The following is a 16,328-nucleotide window of genomic DNA, read 5'->3' on the forward strand; positions in this document are numbered from 1 at the left end:
CTTCCCACCCTACTCCCCTATCAACCCACAACCCACTCCTTAAAAATGACAATATTAAGATAATTACCAATTCATTATTAATAATTAATCAATTAATAAACAATTAATAATACATTAATTACCACAATGAACAATATAAAATATTAAATACATAAATATTAATTAATAAAAAATAATAATTAACTAATTAATTATAATTAAATTACTTCCCACCCTATTCCCCTAAAAACCCACAACCCGCTACAGAACTAAAACGCCAAATGTAATTAAAAACAAAATTAATAACTTCTAAAAATTACTAATAAATTGTGTATAATTAAATTACTTCCCACCCTATTCACCTATGAACCCACAACCCGCTACGGAACTAAAACGCAAAATATACCAAAAATAAAACTAATAACTTCTACAAATTTAACACATATATTAAAAAACAAATGAAATACTTAGACAAAAAAATAGAACACATACATTTAAAATACATACTTAAATACATAGCACTAACTAAAAAAACGATATTTTTGACAACTATATTTTTGCAAACGATATTAATGACTTCGATATTTTTTTTAACGATATTAATGACTTTGATATTGTTAAAAACTATATTACTTACCTTAGACTCGATATTTTTTTCCTCGATATTCTGACAGTAGATATTTTTGTATCACGATATTTTGCACTCACTATTAGTGCAAGTGGACATTAAAAACTCGATATTCTGACTGTCTACCATGACACTGGTTATTATCAGAGTACACTCCCCTACACACCTTCAACATTAAGAGGCCCAATTTAATGTGGCCGAAAATCTTTGCCATCTTGAAAATGTCCTGACACATGACAAAATGTTGGTAGGGTTGTTCCTGGGAACTTTCACCCCATTACTTGGGGAGTGCCAAGTAGTTATTCACATCCTTAGCTGGTGCCAGGCATCAATTCAGCACCCCAAGGAACTTGGACAGTACACTTTCTGGACTTTTGAAAGAACTGAAGAGTAGTAGTCTGTGACCTTTGAATAGCTCTTAAGGACTAGACCTCCTTCCGCTTGCACCCAGCCCTAAGACGTGGACTCCAAGGGTCAACTGGCTTATGGGAAACAAAAAGTTGCAAGAATTTTTTTCTGTGCAATTCCCATATACCAGTGGCAACTGAAATTTGGACTGGACTTTGCTGTTAGCCCCTACCTGGCAATCCCAGAGTCTGATAATGCCCCTTGTTATCCCGGTGGACTTAGAAGCACACTCCTATGCGTCATGCTTAACTAGTGCAGCTTAAGCATGCTACAACAGGCTGTCATGGGGATAGAGACTCAGAAAGACAAGGACAACCCAAAATCACAAGGACATAACTTATTAGCAAGGAGAGGACACAGCACGTTCAACAGGAAGGAGAGTTATTATGAAGGACATGGTTAAGTTACAGGGATGTTCATTCCTTAGAAAGGCATACAAAGATAGATAATTATCTTGCAAATCAAGTAAACAGAACTACACCAAGGTGATGTGATTGTTCTGATTGACTATTGCTAAAAACAGTACACAAAGTACTGTACACTTGCTACATGTTGTGTGCGAATCTTAAAGAATGATGAAAGAAAATAAGCGATCAAGAAAAGCAGCCAGTCTCACACTTAACTTTTCTGCTTCTAGGGGGAGTTTTTCGATCTCTCGCATCACTCTGAGATTCCTTTTCCTCCACCGGCACTGGCCTTCACTGTGGACAACAACCTTATGGTTTACTTTGGGATTTCAGATTACCTCTTCAATACAGCCAGCTTTGTGTACCAGCAGGCGGGCACCCTGGTCTTCACACTCACCGATGACATGGTAAGGGGACAGCATGCAAAAACAATGAAAATCCCCATAACATTACTATCTGGTGGGCATTTCTCTCAGACCATGTGAGGAGCTGTTGCGCTCCAGGCATATATGCCATCCATAAGGGGCCCATTAGGATGGTGGACGGCTTCAGTCCGCCCGCCACCCTAGCAGTGCTATGAACGGCCACCTGTGGTACGGTGGTCCCGCACTGCCAATTAGGATGCCACCGCCACGGTGGCGGTGGCATCCAGCATAGAATACATTGTGGCGGGTGGTGCTGTAAGCAGCACCCGCCACAATGCAATATATGCATGTTGTGCATTTGCATAAACAACGTGATAGGCACCGTGCTGTGCCTGCCAATGTTGGGGGGGACCATGGGTACCCCCCAATTGCAGCCCCCCTGGGGGCCCCCAACGGGCCCCCAAAGAGAACCCTGCATGCCTTTCCATGGCGAAGTCTCCGCCATGGAAATGCATTGAAAATGCCACATCATAATATGGATGGCGGTGCCTTCAGGGCACTGCCACCATATTATGAGCCTTTTCTGCCCGGTAGGCAATCGTGATGATTGCCAACCGGTGGAAAAGTGGCAGACGGTCTTTCCATCCACCGCGGTACCCCCCGCCATGCTAATGTGGCGGGGGTAAAAGGCTGTCCGGTGGGGTGTTTTGGCTGGCGGATCGCCACCGCCCAACCGGCAGTGGGAATCCGCCCGCCAAGTAATAGGCCCCTTAGTCTCCAACAACTGTCATACCATTAACTTAGCACTGTGTGAATGGACATTAACTTTCTCTATGTCAAAATTTGAGAAAAGCACATTAGTAGGTTTTTCATTCCCTGTATTAAATTATGGCCTGTGCTAATATATATTATTTAAGATAGAGGAAAGAAGAATGCTCTCTTTTCAATTTGATTCCGTAAAAAAGTATATTTAGTCAGAGGGCTTTGATCTTATCAACTGTCCATCACAGTTTTGTACATTTTAACTGGCAATTCTACCTCACTCACTCAATCTGTTGATCTATGTTTGGCATCTGTGGAGCTCTGATTATGGAATGTATGCATTTGCATAAACCAGCTGCCATAAGGCCTGTGCAGTTATGTTTATGACATTGTTTCCATTGAAAAGGCATTTTTATTTTTTTAGTTATGACTTTTGGTGCTGCTTGACGAATCCTTATGAAACTTTCCGATACAAAAGTCATCCACTTTGAGTGGCTTGCATAATTATGAAGCAGTAGGCAAACAAAATACAGGGTCGGAGAGGCTTAACAATAGTCCCCACAGCCCCCGCGGTGCGGGGGGGCGGTCTTCAGGCAGCCCCATCCGGCACTGTGCACGGGTGATGGTCACCTAGCCTGAGAGGTACTAGCTGGGCTCGGTGCAAGCCCTCTGTGTACTTTGCAGGGGGTGGGCTCAAGTTTCGTTACGTCACTGCCATTTCACTTTCAGTCCTGTTAAGATTCGCGGTAAGATCCTTTGCTTCTCGATATAGAAATAAATGACTGAATGGAATATCACAAAACATGGAATGAAAGTAGAACTTTACACAAGGAAGTGCCTTTACTATGGTTGGGGTAATTGTGTTCAGTAGTTTTTGAGAAATTAGCTCTACAAAAATGTGAAGAGGTTGAATTATGAATTATGAAGACACATTGACAGTTAGAAATGTGTATTGTTGATTTGCCTATAACTTTACCACTGTTTGACAAATTTGCTTGAAATTTGGCAGATACTTGACATGTTTTCCTTACTGTTGGTATATTTAAATTTCTGCAGATTCGTCAAGGTGTTACAGTTACAGGAGGGGGGGGGGGGTCAGAAAGTGTTTGTTTGCTAATAGCTGTAGCATCATTTGTCAAATCCACATGAAATGTGATCACATTTAGCATATTTAGTTTTCTGTGAGTATGACAAGTTTCATGCAGATCCATCAAGGGGGCAGAGATAACAAGCATTGGAAAAGCCAATAAGTCTTGCCTATACGAGAGCTATTAGCACGGTTAATGTCTTTTAGCGTTGTGGTACAACTGCACAGCTACTGTTTAAAAAAAGAGACCTTTGATGCAGCCACCATAGTGTTTTTTTCTTTACTTTCAGCCTTGCTGCAGAGCAGCTACACTTTTCTACAACACGGCTAAAAGACATTAACAAAGCCTTTAGCTCTCCCATAGGCGAGACTTATTGGCTTTGCAAATGCTTGTTGGAAATAGCGATAACTACAGGAAGAAGTCCAAGCTGAAACAAGATTTTCCTATTAACAAAACAACAGCCAGCAAAACCCTACTTCACACTCACACCAACAAGTTCAATTAAATTAAACTTTCACACTTGAGTGGCATGTTTGTGTAAATTAAACCTCAGAACACGTCTGACACTTCACACAATTACAGACTAAGGGCCAGATGTACGACCATTGGCAATTGCGACTAGCAAATTGCGCCAAATTGTGAGTCACAATTTACGAGTCGCGATTGCCAATGTAGAACAGTGTCTGAGACACTGTTTGCAATTCCCAATGGGGCTCGCAAATTGCATGCCTCATGCATAATAATGAGGCTGTGGCAATATGCGACAACATTGGGAATGGCTGGCACTCCCAGGGATGGTGGCCTGCTGAGGTCAGCAGACCTCCATGTCTGGGACTGCTATTAAATAAAGCAGTTTTTTATTTTTAAATGCAGCCCGTTTCCCTTAAAGGAAAACGAGATGCACAAAAAAAAAAAAAGTTTTTGTTTCATTTTCTAAGGGCAGGTAGTGGTCCATGGAACCACTGCCTGCTCTGAAAAAATGTTTGCGCACCCATTCACAAAGGAGAAGGGGCCCCTTGGGGACCCCTTCCCGTTTGCGAATGGTTTATCACTCTCTTGAAGAGGGTGGTAAACTGCTAGTGTTTTGCGACCGAAATTGCGATTGCAAAACATTCTTACATAGGGTTCAGACTCGCTATTAGGAAGGCACGCCCTTGGAACGCCCCATCCTAATAGCGAGTCGCTAACCGTATTTTGCGAGTCTCTATTTAATTAGCGACTCGCAAAATGGGGTTAGTACATGGCCCACTGTTTTTTTGCATGCGCAAACGGGTCTAAAACCCATTTGTGCATGCAAAAAAATCTTCAGCTTTTTCTTTACTTTCACTTTTTTTTATAGTGCTCCAAATTATTCTGCTGTTCAAAAAAACTTCTGTTTTAAGGCTACAACTAATATTTCAAGAAACTGGAAATTGAATATGACCCTGTGTAAAATGTACAATTCACAAATCAAATAAAAGATAGAACAACACTTTTTTTTTTTTAAATACTAGGGCAGCGCTTTGGGGAAATATTTAGGAGGCATATAAGGCCACAATAAGAGGAGAAGATATTGCTTCATCTTCATACATGAATAACATTCCGGATTCGAATTAGTTTCACTATAAAACAATCTTGCAACAGCAGAACACAATTCGAATTTAAGTAACAGTCAAAGTAATTTTGTTAGATGGAAAGAAGCCAAAGAAAAAACGAAGTCCTATTTTTTTTAGAAGGACTACTGAGTTCACATAACATAAGGCAGCAGGTTTATGAGGATGGGAATAGGCTAGTAAGCCTTTAGCCTGGGACACTACAGCTTGCTTGATTGCAAACATAGTAACTCAAACGTCAACTATATGTCCATCTTATTTTTTAACAGAAGTTATAGATTTGTTTGCCTCCTCAAAAATTAAAGGGTCTAGAAAGTTCCTAGATGCCCAAAAACATTTGAATATGTATGCCGGAAGTTTCTATTCGGAGTACTTCAGCAATGGGATTTCTGCTCAGCTACTTAGAGTTTTAGCAGCTCTATATGAAGGGCAACACTGACATTAATACTGAATGGAATTGAAACAAGGGAAATTGCTACCTTACGAGTAACCCAACAGGGCTGTCCACTCTCAATTGCTTTTTAGGTCTCGGCTAGCAAAGGCTGCGCTTGCGCAGTCTCGCTCGCGAGACATAATGACTTGGAGAAGAGGGGCTTGAACCCACCCCTCTTCTCTCCTCTTCTCCATTGGCTGGCCTCTTAAATGCTGGCCAGCCATTGGAGAAGAGGCTTGTCTCGCAAAACAAGCCCCGTCCTTTTCGGATTCAGGGGCGTGTTTTTTTCAACTTTTCTAATTATCTCCTCCAGCCAATGGCAAGAGGAGAACACGACCCGAATCCGAAACCGCCGCTGCCTTTCTCCAAGGCATTTCTGCTTCGCCTCGGAGAAAGGCGGCGGTGTTCCTGCAATACCTCACCTCCCTGAAGGAAAAACTCCCTTTCAGGCCGTGCCCTTCAGGAAGAATTATTTTAACAAAGAGCAGCTTCAACGGAAACGATTTCAGCGAGTGAAATCCTCAAGCCTGCCACCTTACACCGGACCTGAAATGTTATTGTGTCACTGCTTGCTTTAAAGACTGTCACTGACCTAACAGTTGCATTTTCTGGGAATATTGCAGCCTTTCCGGAAAGCACTCTGCTAACAATATTGCACAGCCAAAGAAAAAGTGAAAGCCACACAGCTCTTCCACCTCAACTCGGTCGGTCGCGTCAGACAACAAGTGGCATCGCTCAGCCTTCAGCAAGCAGGCGTAGCGCTGCAGGGGCGTGGGAATTCCGATCACGTGACTTCTTTGACCATCCGCTTCGGTCTTTTCTCTGCAGTACCCTGATTTACAATAAATTGAAACTGGAAGTACGGTAGTGGGTGGGGCTGAGCACCAAAGAGGCCAGGCCTAGGGGAGGAGTAGGGGGCAGCAGGCGTGATTAGGGTATCTGTTCAACTTCGTTAAAACTAAAGCCATCTTGTAAAGACTACAAAACACTAAAAGGGCTGGAGAAACAAGGAAACAATGCTCTTTGGAATGAAACGTATAACGTAAGTACATGTTGAATGTATATGTTATTTTGTTATTCATTAATGAGCGTTTTTTTAATTTAAAAAGTAACATGATTTTGGTTTTTTTAGCGATTATTTTTCTCATCAGAATTTTTTTCGAAAAGCACGATATCTACAAAGTTATCTTAGAATGTATTTCACTGTGTTCACCCATCGCTTGAACTTTATTGTACGAGGAATGCTAATAATTAAATGGCCGTCCACGGTCTGCCGGAGCCTTTTGATATCCTTGTGACGTAAGACGAGGGTTGGGCCGGAGGGGCATTTAAAATGATAAGTGAACGCTAGCCAACACAAGCTTCGTGCAAGCTTCTCTTGTCGATGGGTATGTGACCGCTTTCTCCCCGAAAATTTGTGCACTTTTTTTCGTGAGGGCTGATGGAGCAGTTGGGTAGTAGCAGTGGCAGCAGTATCTCTGATGAGTCCCAGGATATCTACCAGGGGACGCAGGTGAGGAAGGAGCCAGGGATGTTCCATGTGCATCTCTCTCGCAGGAATCAATACGGTATTTGTGCACGGTGAATGGAGAATCTGGTCTGGTGGTGGCCATGCACTGAGGACTGAGCACTGCTCAAGAGTAGCGCCATCGTTAGTTGCAGTGTTCATGCACAGAAGAGGTCACATTTCACGATCAGTGCATGCACGGGGGACGCAAGCTATAAAATGGAATACTTGAAGTGCACAATGCATGCGTGCGGAGGAGACGTCTTAGGATGGATCGTGCACGCTCAGGGGAGGCGACAGACAATGTACAGACAGTGCGTGTGCTCAGGGTAGGAGACACGTAGGGGGGCAGCACAGACGCTGTGACAATGCTTCACTTTATCACTGTACTGAGAGGTACTTATTAAAAGTTGTAGTTTTTAGGTCGCCTATCAGACTGAGACAGCGCAGTTGTCTGGTTTGCTAATGGCATATTGGGGGCATTCAGAAAGCTTTCATGGGAATGAATTCCACCTGTTGCTTGCCATTGTGTTTTTTTTGGCTTATAACTCACGTTTTCTGGCTTTCTGTTTGCTGGCTTTCTTTGTTTTAGCTTGTTCCAGCTTGGCCTGCAACGTGATATCCTTCCACAAGACACGTTAATTCTTAAAAATCATCAAAATTTGAAGTTACTGACTTTCTAATACAGGTTAACTTAGGAGCCGTATCGGAATCGCACGGATACAAGACTGTACTTGATGCGAATGTGTGTCCCTGAAATGTTCCCCTGAGAGATGGTGTGCGCGTGTGATCGATTGGCGTGACGTGCAGTCATTAGAAACACGCTGCTCACATGAGACTATGGACCGGGTGGTTCCTCTTCCACGGCTCCAGCTCACTCAGTGGAAACATCGCCGGCCAGCCCAGCAACAGCTCCCCTCCCAGGTGAGGCCAGTTGCTCCACACCAGGTGAGGCCAGTCCCGCCACACCTTGAGTCAAATCCGTCCACCGAGGGGTGTATGCTCGCCCATTCCTCCCCACCACCTTCCATGAGTGAGGAGTTCCGGTGTCCGCCGCTTCTTTCTCAAACTCGGCGCTAGTGTGCGCGTGGTGAGGAGGTCCGCCCCGGCGCCAGAGAGGCTCGACTCGTGCCTTCTGCCCTCCCCGTGCCACCTCCTCTCCTCTGCAGGGATAGGCTTTCAGCTACTCCCTTGCCCGCTCCCCAGCGAAATCTGTCCTCCTACACAGTTCTTACACGTTCTTGCTGCAGCAGAGACGATTCACACTGCTAGCTATCCTACCTATTTCCACAGGGCAGTCCTCCCACTCACCACAACAGGCAATGAATGCACAATGTGCTGCCCCGTCTTCCAAAACCACCCACACCCATCTCTACTTTCTCGCACCCACAAAATACTTTCCCTCGTCCCTGTGAATTCTTTACCACCATTTGATGGCACCCTGCCTCCTATGTGGTCTGTCCTCTCCACTCGCAAATATCTGGCTACTGTTGTATTGTTTCTGGCTGTGTCTCGTTTTTTTATCCCTCTGCCCCACACACATCTTCCTTAATATAGGAAAAATAACCTCATGCCATAATTACCCTTGCCTTCAGACCTCCTGCAAACACCTAAACAAGTCACCGCCCTTCCTACAGCCAGTCTGTTCAACTGGACCCCAACACCACCACCTGCTTCTGTAATAAATCCCATGGCATGCCACATCACATTCAACATACAGGCTTTATCCCGAAACACACGTTCACTGCAATTGTCTTTATACTCTCCTAAAGAATCTCAAATTACTATTTACAGCAGACACAATCACCCCCCTCCTTATTTCTTCTACGTACATTCGACCTAAACCACTCCCTTAATATTCACAGCCTGCCACCAACACTTCATCACACAAACCTTTTACCGATGCCCTCTAGCGTGCTATACTTGTGTGGTAGTTCTGGCGGGCGCAAATACATCTAATTTCTGTGGGACTGTGCCAAATTATTATGTTTGTGTCTTGCTAAGAGGTACTTTAGCATTCATGACATGGACCCTTATAAGGACATACAACATCTTTTTAACTCTTCTATAGTTGGAGTGCCTTTTTGACGTAAATACAGCTCCAAAGATAGTGGCTGTCATGTCTACAGGAATTGTTCCCAAAGGTGATACAAACATAATAAATATAAAGCACACTGTATGGTGTTTTTAATGGGGAAAGTTGGTTCCTCACTGCTGCATAATTTTCTTTTTCTTTTTGCACAATTTAGTCAACCTTGCCTCATAATTTAGTACTCCTATGCCACATATGTCTAATACTGCTGCCTGCAGGTTAACATTTTACTCTTAGGAAAGGTTTAACTTTACCCGTTGTTATCTTTGAATGTGCTTTCTTATTGAAGAGTAGTGGAAACTCATCTGTTTGGGCACCCGCATGGCATCTGGATTTAAAATGTCTGGCATGTAAGCAAACCCTTGGGAAATTGTGGCATGGATGCTAGGACCTTGACATTGTAGCTATTGACATTGTAAATAACAATGCAGTTTCTTTAAACGTTTTAAAAACATAAACAAAAATAATGTCATGAGCAATGCCAATAGCTATAACTTTAACAATGCCGAGACCGTTGCATTGTAAATGCTTGTTGCAATGTACATTTAATATGTAGCATTGGCTATAAGATCCGCAAAGAAATTAAATCAGCAGTTCAGGGTGTTGTTATTGAAACTATACGCAGATGTCAGTGTTCTGTATTGAGACCCCAAACAGCCATCGATCAACTCATTATTTTTAGCTATTGAGAAATTCTCGAAAGTAGAAAGTAGAAGGGTAGGCAGTGAATTAAAGTAAGACAGATACTTCTGTTTAATGCAACTCCCCAGATAGTGCCTTTCTTTCTTGCTGATAACTATGTGAAAACACCAATAAAATATATGCGGACCTGAAAATTTAGAAAAACTATATGACCTAAACTGTGAACCTCAATATAAATTATGAATATAAATATAAATGTATTATAAATATGAATACAAATAATACATTATGGGCCAGATGTACGACGATTGCATTTTGCAACTCGCAAATTTCCTCGCTTTGCGACTTGCAAATTGTGAGTCGCAAAATGCAAGGTACAGCAATGTCTCAGACACTTGGCAGGGTATGCTCAGACGTGAGTCCCTTGCTCACTTTGCCACTGGATTCAAGCAAGCCTGGCTGAAGATGGCTGAAATGCCAGAAACTGGTCCTAGGAAGCTTTTTTCCGGTCCAGGGAAGGCATGGCTTGGCAGTTCGGGCTGGACTGTTCCCATGAGGCACAGGGTCAGACTGATTTGCATATGGCCATGTCTGAACTGGAGTGGCAGAGTGGGCTAAAGAATTGGTGATGGATCAAACCCAGATCTGTTGACTGGGTGTGAGTGTTTGATTGGTACTGATGCTCCGTCCATCACCACCCCCTTTTGTACCTCTTTGTTCGCCATAAGTTGACAGGGTATGCTCAGACGTGAGTCCCTTGCTCACTTTGCCACTGGATTCAAGCAAGCCTGGCTGAAGACGGCTGAAATGCCAGAAACTGGTCCTAGGAAGCTTGTTTCCGGTCTAGGGAAGGCATGGCTTGGCAGTTCGGACTGGACTGTTCCCATGAGGCACAGGGTCAGACTGATTTGCATATGGCCATGTCTGAACTGGGGTGGCAGAGTGGGCTAAAGAACGGTGATGGATCAAACCCAGATCTGTTGACTGGGTGTGAGTGTTTGATTGGTACTGATGCTCCGTTCATCACCACCCCCTTTTGTACCGCTTTGTTCGCCATAAGTTGGCAGGGTATGCTCAGACGTGAGTCCCTTGCTCACTTTGCCACTGGATTCAAGCAAGCCTGGCTGAAGACGGCTGACATGCCAGAAACTGGTCCTAGTTAGCTTGTTTCCGGTCCAGGGAAGGCATGGCTTGGCAGTTCGGGCTGGACTGTTCCCATGAGGCACAGGGTCAGACTGATTTGCATATGGCCATGTCTGAACTGGGGTGGCAGAGTGGGCTAAAGAACGGTGATGGATCAAACCCAGATCTGTTGACTGGGTGTGAGTGTTTGATTGGTACTGATGCTCCGTCCATCACCACCCCCTTTTGTACCATTTCATTATCTTAAGCAAAGCTATTAGGAAACCTGACTTCACTCCGAGATAAACCACATGATCATTATAATGCTCAGAAGTCTAGATACCTGGCTGGGATTAAGACCTATAAAATGGCATCATTGATAAGCAGTAAGAGATTCAGGAGACACAGAATACATTTTATGAAAACATAGCCCTAGAGGCAAGCTCTTCTAAAGAGAATTAGCCAGGTAACATTAACATTTCAAGAGACCCTAAATGCAAGGAATTGGGCGTGGATGAAAAATACAGAGAATAATCAAAGATTAAAAAAGAAAAAAAAGTTATCTAGATTGGGAGATACCACCTGAGCGAGAGACTTTGAAGTCCCAAAGCAGATAAACAGCCGGCCAGAGAACCCACGCATGTGATGGACACAGTAGCAGAGTTCTGGCTTCTACTTGGGGTGTTAGATCTAATATACCTGAAATGCAGAACTATGACACTGTTCTGACGCATTTTCCGGTGCAGGTGGCTTGACCGCATGTCTTAGGACACGGAACTGGTCAGGTGGTTGGAACGGGTGGGTGGCCATGCTTGACCGCAAAATATAAACAAAGAACATCTTGTCTTGTACATGTCTTCTAAAAATATGTAAGAGCGGAACTTAAGACAGGTGCTCCTATCGCAAAGCTGCGGCCGTGGTTTCACTTGGCCAAGCTATGTTTCGAAAATAATAATGTAGCAAGATGTACCAACTTGTTCCAGCTGGTTCTGTGTACGTGCGTGTGTGGGTGTTTGCAAGTATGCTGTGGAAAGTTACTGTACTGTGCGTAGTTGCCCAAGCTACCTCGTTGTGTCCAGTGCAAACAGAAAGGCATGTTTCAAAAATCCTTTAGGGCCTAGTGGATTTCATTATCATGAGGCCGTGGCCTTTGCCCTTTTGGCTCAGGCCTGTATGCAGGGGGTCCAAGGGACCTGTGGGCCTTCATTTACTGATTGTGTATGGCGAAAAATGGTCACTTTAGCATATTTTCAGATTGTCTCTGACAGGGCCTATATAGAGACCTTCATGCTGCCAAGGTCGATCAAAAATGCTCTATTTGGTAATTAGATGGTAAACGTGATCCTCCATCAAACCCATGGAGAAAAACGCTGGATCACATTAGTCGGTGATAAACACTCAACCACATAACACCCTGGGAACCCCCAATTGTGAGCCATATCTCAGGGCCTTCACTATCCTCACTGCTCGGTGCAGGCCTAGGTGATAGGAGTGGATATACAAGGCCAACACACACTAATACAATCCTACACTTTTCCATCCCTCCTACTAAGCTTCATGTGGAACTCTTCAGCTAACGTCTACTCAGCTACATCCCCATGCCAATGGGCTATTTCCAGTGCTCAGTGCCCCATCCAGGTGAGGGCCACCCTGCGTCTGGCTAGAATCAGTGCCAGCTGTAAGAATTTATAGACAATCTTGCAACATTTCGGACTCTGAACATCCCCCAACAGACAACATCGTGGGGTCCCTAACAACCATATCTAGGTTAGCCATGTGTGGTCAGACACCACATGGGTCCAGAAATCATGCACTCCAGCCCCATGCCAAATCAAGAAAGTTATCCACCTTGGAGCCACATCTGGAGCAACCATGGGAGTCTGTGTTATCCGAGTGAGAGTTACAGGGGTCAGGTTAGTGCGCTGCAAAACATTATAATGAACCGACTTAAAGCGGGCATTGCAGAACACTGTCTTTGTAAGTAAGGAGACCCAAGCCCAGTCGACAGTCTCTAAAGGCGCTCCTTAGTCCCCCTCCCAAGCCACCCTATCCCACACCCAACCTCCCATAGCATCCACTCTAAGGGCTTTATACAACAGGGAAATCAAGAGTCTGCCTAACCCCAGGTCAACAGGGCTCCCAAATTGGCAGAGTACCCCGGAGCCGCAAGTACTGCGGTCTATGTCTGTTGGTTATTTCTCCCAGGCCTGCATAGTGCAAAAAGTGTCCCCATCTCAGAGCAAACTCTGCATGGGTATCTTCTAGGGAAATTAAGCGTTAATTGGTATACAGGTCCCCCAACTGTTCACAGCCCCCCTCCCTCCTTGCCTGGAAAGACATATTTGCGGCTATTTGTTGAAGATTCCAGTATCCACATCAGCAATTCCATATGGAAGGGACCATGTCTCAACACCATCGTGACAAAATGTTTACAAATTTGACCTATCTGGTGCACCATGAAGGGGAGGTCTCCAGAGACACCAGCCCGTTCATCAAAATCGCTAGTAGCTAGCCTACATCCCAGCCAGGAGGCGTTTCTCTCAGTTGTCCCGAGGGTCCAGCCATCTCGCAGCATGCTGCATATGGGCAGCATAGTAGCACAGGTCAAGCTGAGGCCCCTCCAGACCGCTGGCTTCGTAACACCGGGGCAGGGTGGACAGAGCCATCTTGCTATGCCTCCCAGCCCAGAGGAGAGAAACAAGATTCAAGTCTAGCTCTTTGACAACTCTGGCAAGCAGAGATCAAGGGGACTTCTGAATAACATAAACAGTGTGGCAGGAGTACCATTTTAGAGCTGGCAAATGGCCCATCAGTGACAGCGGGAGTGTGTTCCAAAAAGCTACTGAGGTCCTCAATGAGTCCAGAGCTCTCCCCAGATTAAGACTCTGTTGCTGCACTCTAGTGTTCGTGACTATTACCCCTAAGTAACTAAAATGTGATAACTCCCAGTGTAGGCCAACATCCGGTAGGGTCTCCACTGTGGTCTGAACTGATGTTGCCAGGGGGAACCAGAAGGACTTACTATGATCAATATGCAGCCTGATATAGCACAAAGTCATCCGGAAACCGCAATAGGATCCCGAGGGACTCCTGATGGGAGGGAAGGCAAAACAGGAATTCATCCACGAATGTATGATGTTACAACGCATACATTTACAATGCATGCCTTTACAACACAGTTTTTACATCGCAACATCCATTACAAAGCATGATTTTACATCGCATGCCATCACAACGCATTTTTTGAAACTACATTTACAATGCATACCATTACAACGCATACCATTACAACGCATACTATTACAACGCATATTACTTTTAGGGCAACAGAATGGTAAGTGTTGGATAGTGTAGGGGTAAAAAAATACTATTCCCACTCGAGTGAGTGCAACAGTAGGGTAACTGTTGGATAGTGTAGGGGCAAATATTACTATTCCCCATAACTTACCTTATATTGTGTTGAAATGGCATGCGTTGTAGTGACATGCATTGTAATGACATGCGTTGTAGTGACATGCGATGTAATGGCTGCGTTGTAATGGCATGCGATGTAAAGGATGTTGCGTTGTAATGACTGCGTTGTAAAGGTAGTGCGATGTAATTACTGTGTTGTGAAGGTTGTTTCCCATCATCCACATATAAGGATATAATATGTCTAGTGTGATCCCAGCTGTATGCCCAAGTTGCACTGGGACAGAGAGAACTTTGGTGTATCCCCCAACCCAAAGCCCAGCTTTCTGAGCGGCACTGCTCCACCCACACTCGAGCAGTAGGTTGGTGTAAAGAAGCCGTATCCAGCACCTGACTTGAGGACCAAACCCTATGACTCTCAGAACGATCTAGCAGATAACCCCAGTCAACAGTGTCAAAGGCTTTCTCCATGTCAATGGAGAACAGAGCCATATCCCTTTCACCATGCTCATTCTCATGCATGACATGTGGCAAATGTCAGAGGTTTAGCCCACTGTGTTAATCAGGGATAAACCCACATTGATCTTCATGGCCCAGAGGGATTCAAACGAACAGCCAACAACTTGCGCAGGATCTTCACATCAGAGTTTATCATTAACCCTGGGCATAGTGGGCATAGTGGGGCTACGTGGAGCAGCGCGTAGTGTGGCAAAATCTACGCACACTCACGCGCTCCGCGTAGCCCCACTGCGCGCCACCCGCCTCCTCACACCCCCCCTCATTTTAAAATAATTTAAAGAATGTTAAACGTTGATAAAATACCTTACCTGCAGTGCGACGTCCCGGGGCTCTCTCTTCCTGCTTGACAGCAACTTCTTCACACAAATGCGCAGGCGCGGATGCCCGCGCATGTGCATTTCTCGTGAGAAATGCGCATGCGCGGGCGTCTGCGCATTTGTGTGAAGAAGTTGCCGTCAAGCAGGAAGAGGGAGCCGCGGGACGCCGCACTGCAGGTAAGGTATTTTATTTACTTTTAACATTCTTTAAATTATTTTAAAATGAGGGCGGGCGGGTGGTGGGCAGCTCTGCTTTGCCGCGGCGTGTGCGTAGCGCTGCCTTCTACGCCGACTTCGTAAACGGTGAAACAGGCAGCGCTACGTGCACTCCGCGGGCGAAGTGGAGCACGACGCCCAGGCTTATTTATCATGCCTATGTGCCAAAGTATCCGATTTATCACCACCAGGCTTTAGCAACATCCAGATATCCCCTTCTCTCATGGAGGGAGGCAACACCCCTGTGCCCTTGCCTCAAGGAACACCTCAAGTAAGTCCTGTGTGACCGTGGTGGAGCACTCCTGGAAAAACTCAACAGGGAATCCACCCCCCCAGAATCTTGGCCTATAGCAACACATGCAGAGGCACCTCCAACTTCTCCAATTCTATCCTGGATTCCAGACCCTCAGCTGCCATTTCCTTGAGTATGGGGAAACCCAGCCCATCTAGAAAATTCCTCTACCTATCTGAAGCAATCCGAGGGTCTGCTCTGTTTCCCCACTCCAGATGCCTCTGAAATACAGACAGATTGGCCACTTTGGTCGTCATACTGACATCAACAGGGGTCACCAGTTGCGCCGTTAGAGACAATGCATTCTCTCAGTGCAGGACACAAGCCAGCAGCCTGCCTGACTTGTCACCTTCCCTTTGCCACCGCTGTCAACATTGCTTCAAAGTCTTGTCTAGACAGTCCGAGATATCGACTATATGCCATCACTGCATCATTTCAGCTCCACAGGAGTCAGGGTGCGTCAGATCCCGGCCTGCAGCATGGCCAGTTCTGTCTCCCCTGCTCAAAGATCCACCTGAAGCTGTCACCACACCTCACACATCAGTCCC

At 45.0% G+C, this 16,328-nt stretch overlaps 1 protein-coding gene across 1 annotated transcript in view; it reads left to right on the top strand.

Annotated features, from left to right (window-relative positions):
- The window catches only part of LOC146812188 (bactericidal permeability-increasing protein-like), a 445,329-nt gene that overhangs the window by 193,934 nt on the left and 235,067 nt on the right, over nt 1–16,328 (top strand). Inside the window, exon 8 of the mRNA XM_085619207.1 lies at nt 1,653–1,829. Within this exon, the coding sequence (XP_085475333.1) occupies nt 1,653–1,829 (177 nt within the window). The remainder of the gene's footprint in view (nt 1–1,652; nt 1,830–16,328) is intronic.

Source organism: Triturus cristatus, chromosome 7 (assembly GCF_964204655.1).
Source record: "Triturus cristatus chromosome 7, aTriCri1.1, whole genome shotgun sequence".
Classification (NCBI taxonomy): Eukaryota; Metazoa; Chordata; class Amphibia; order Caudata; family Salamandridae; genus Triturus; species Triturus cristatus.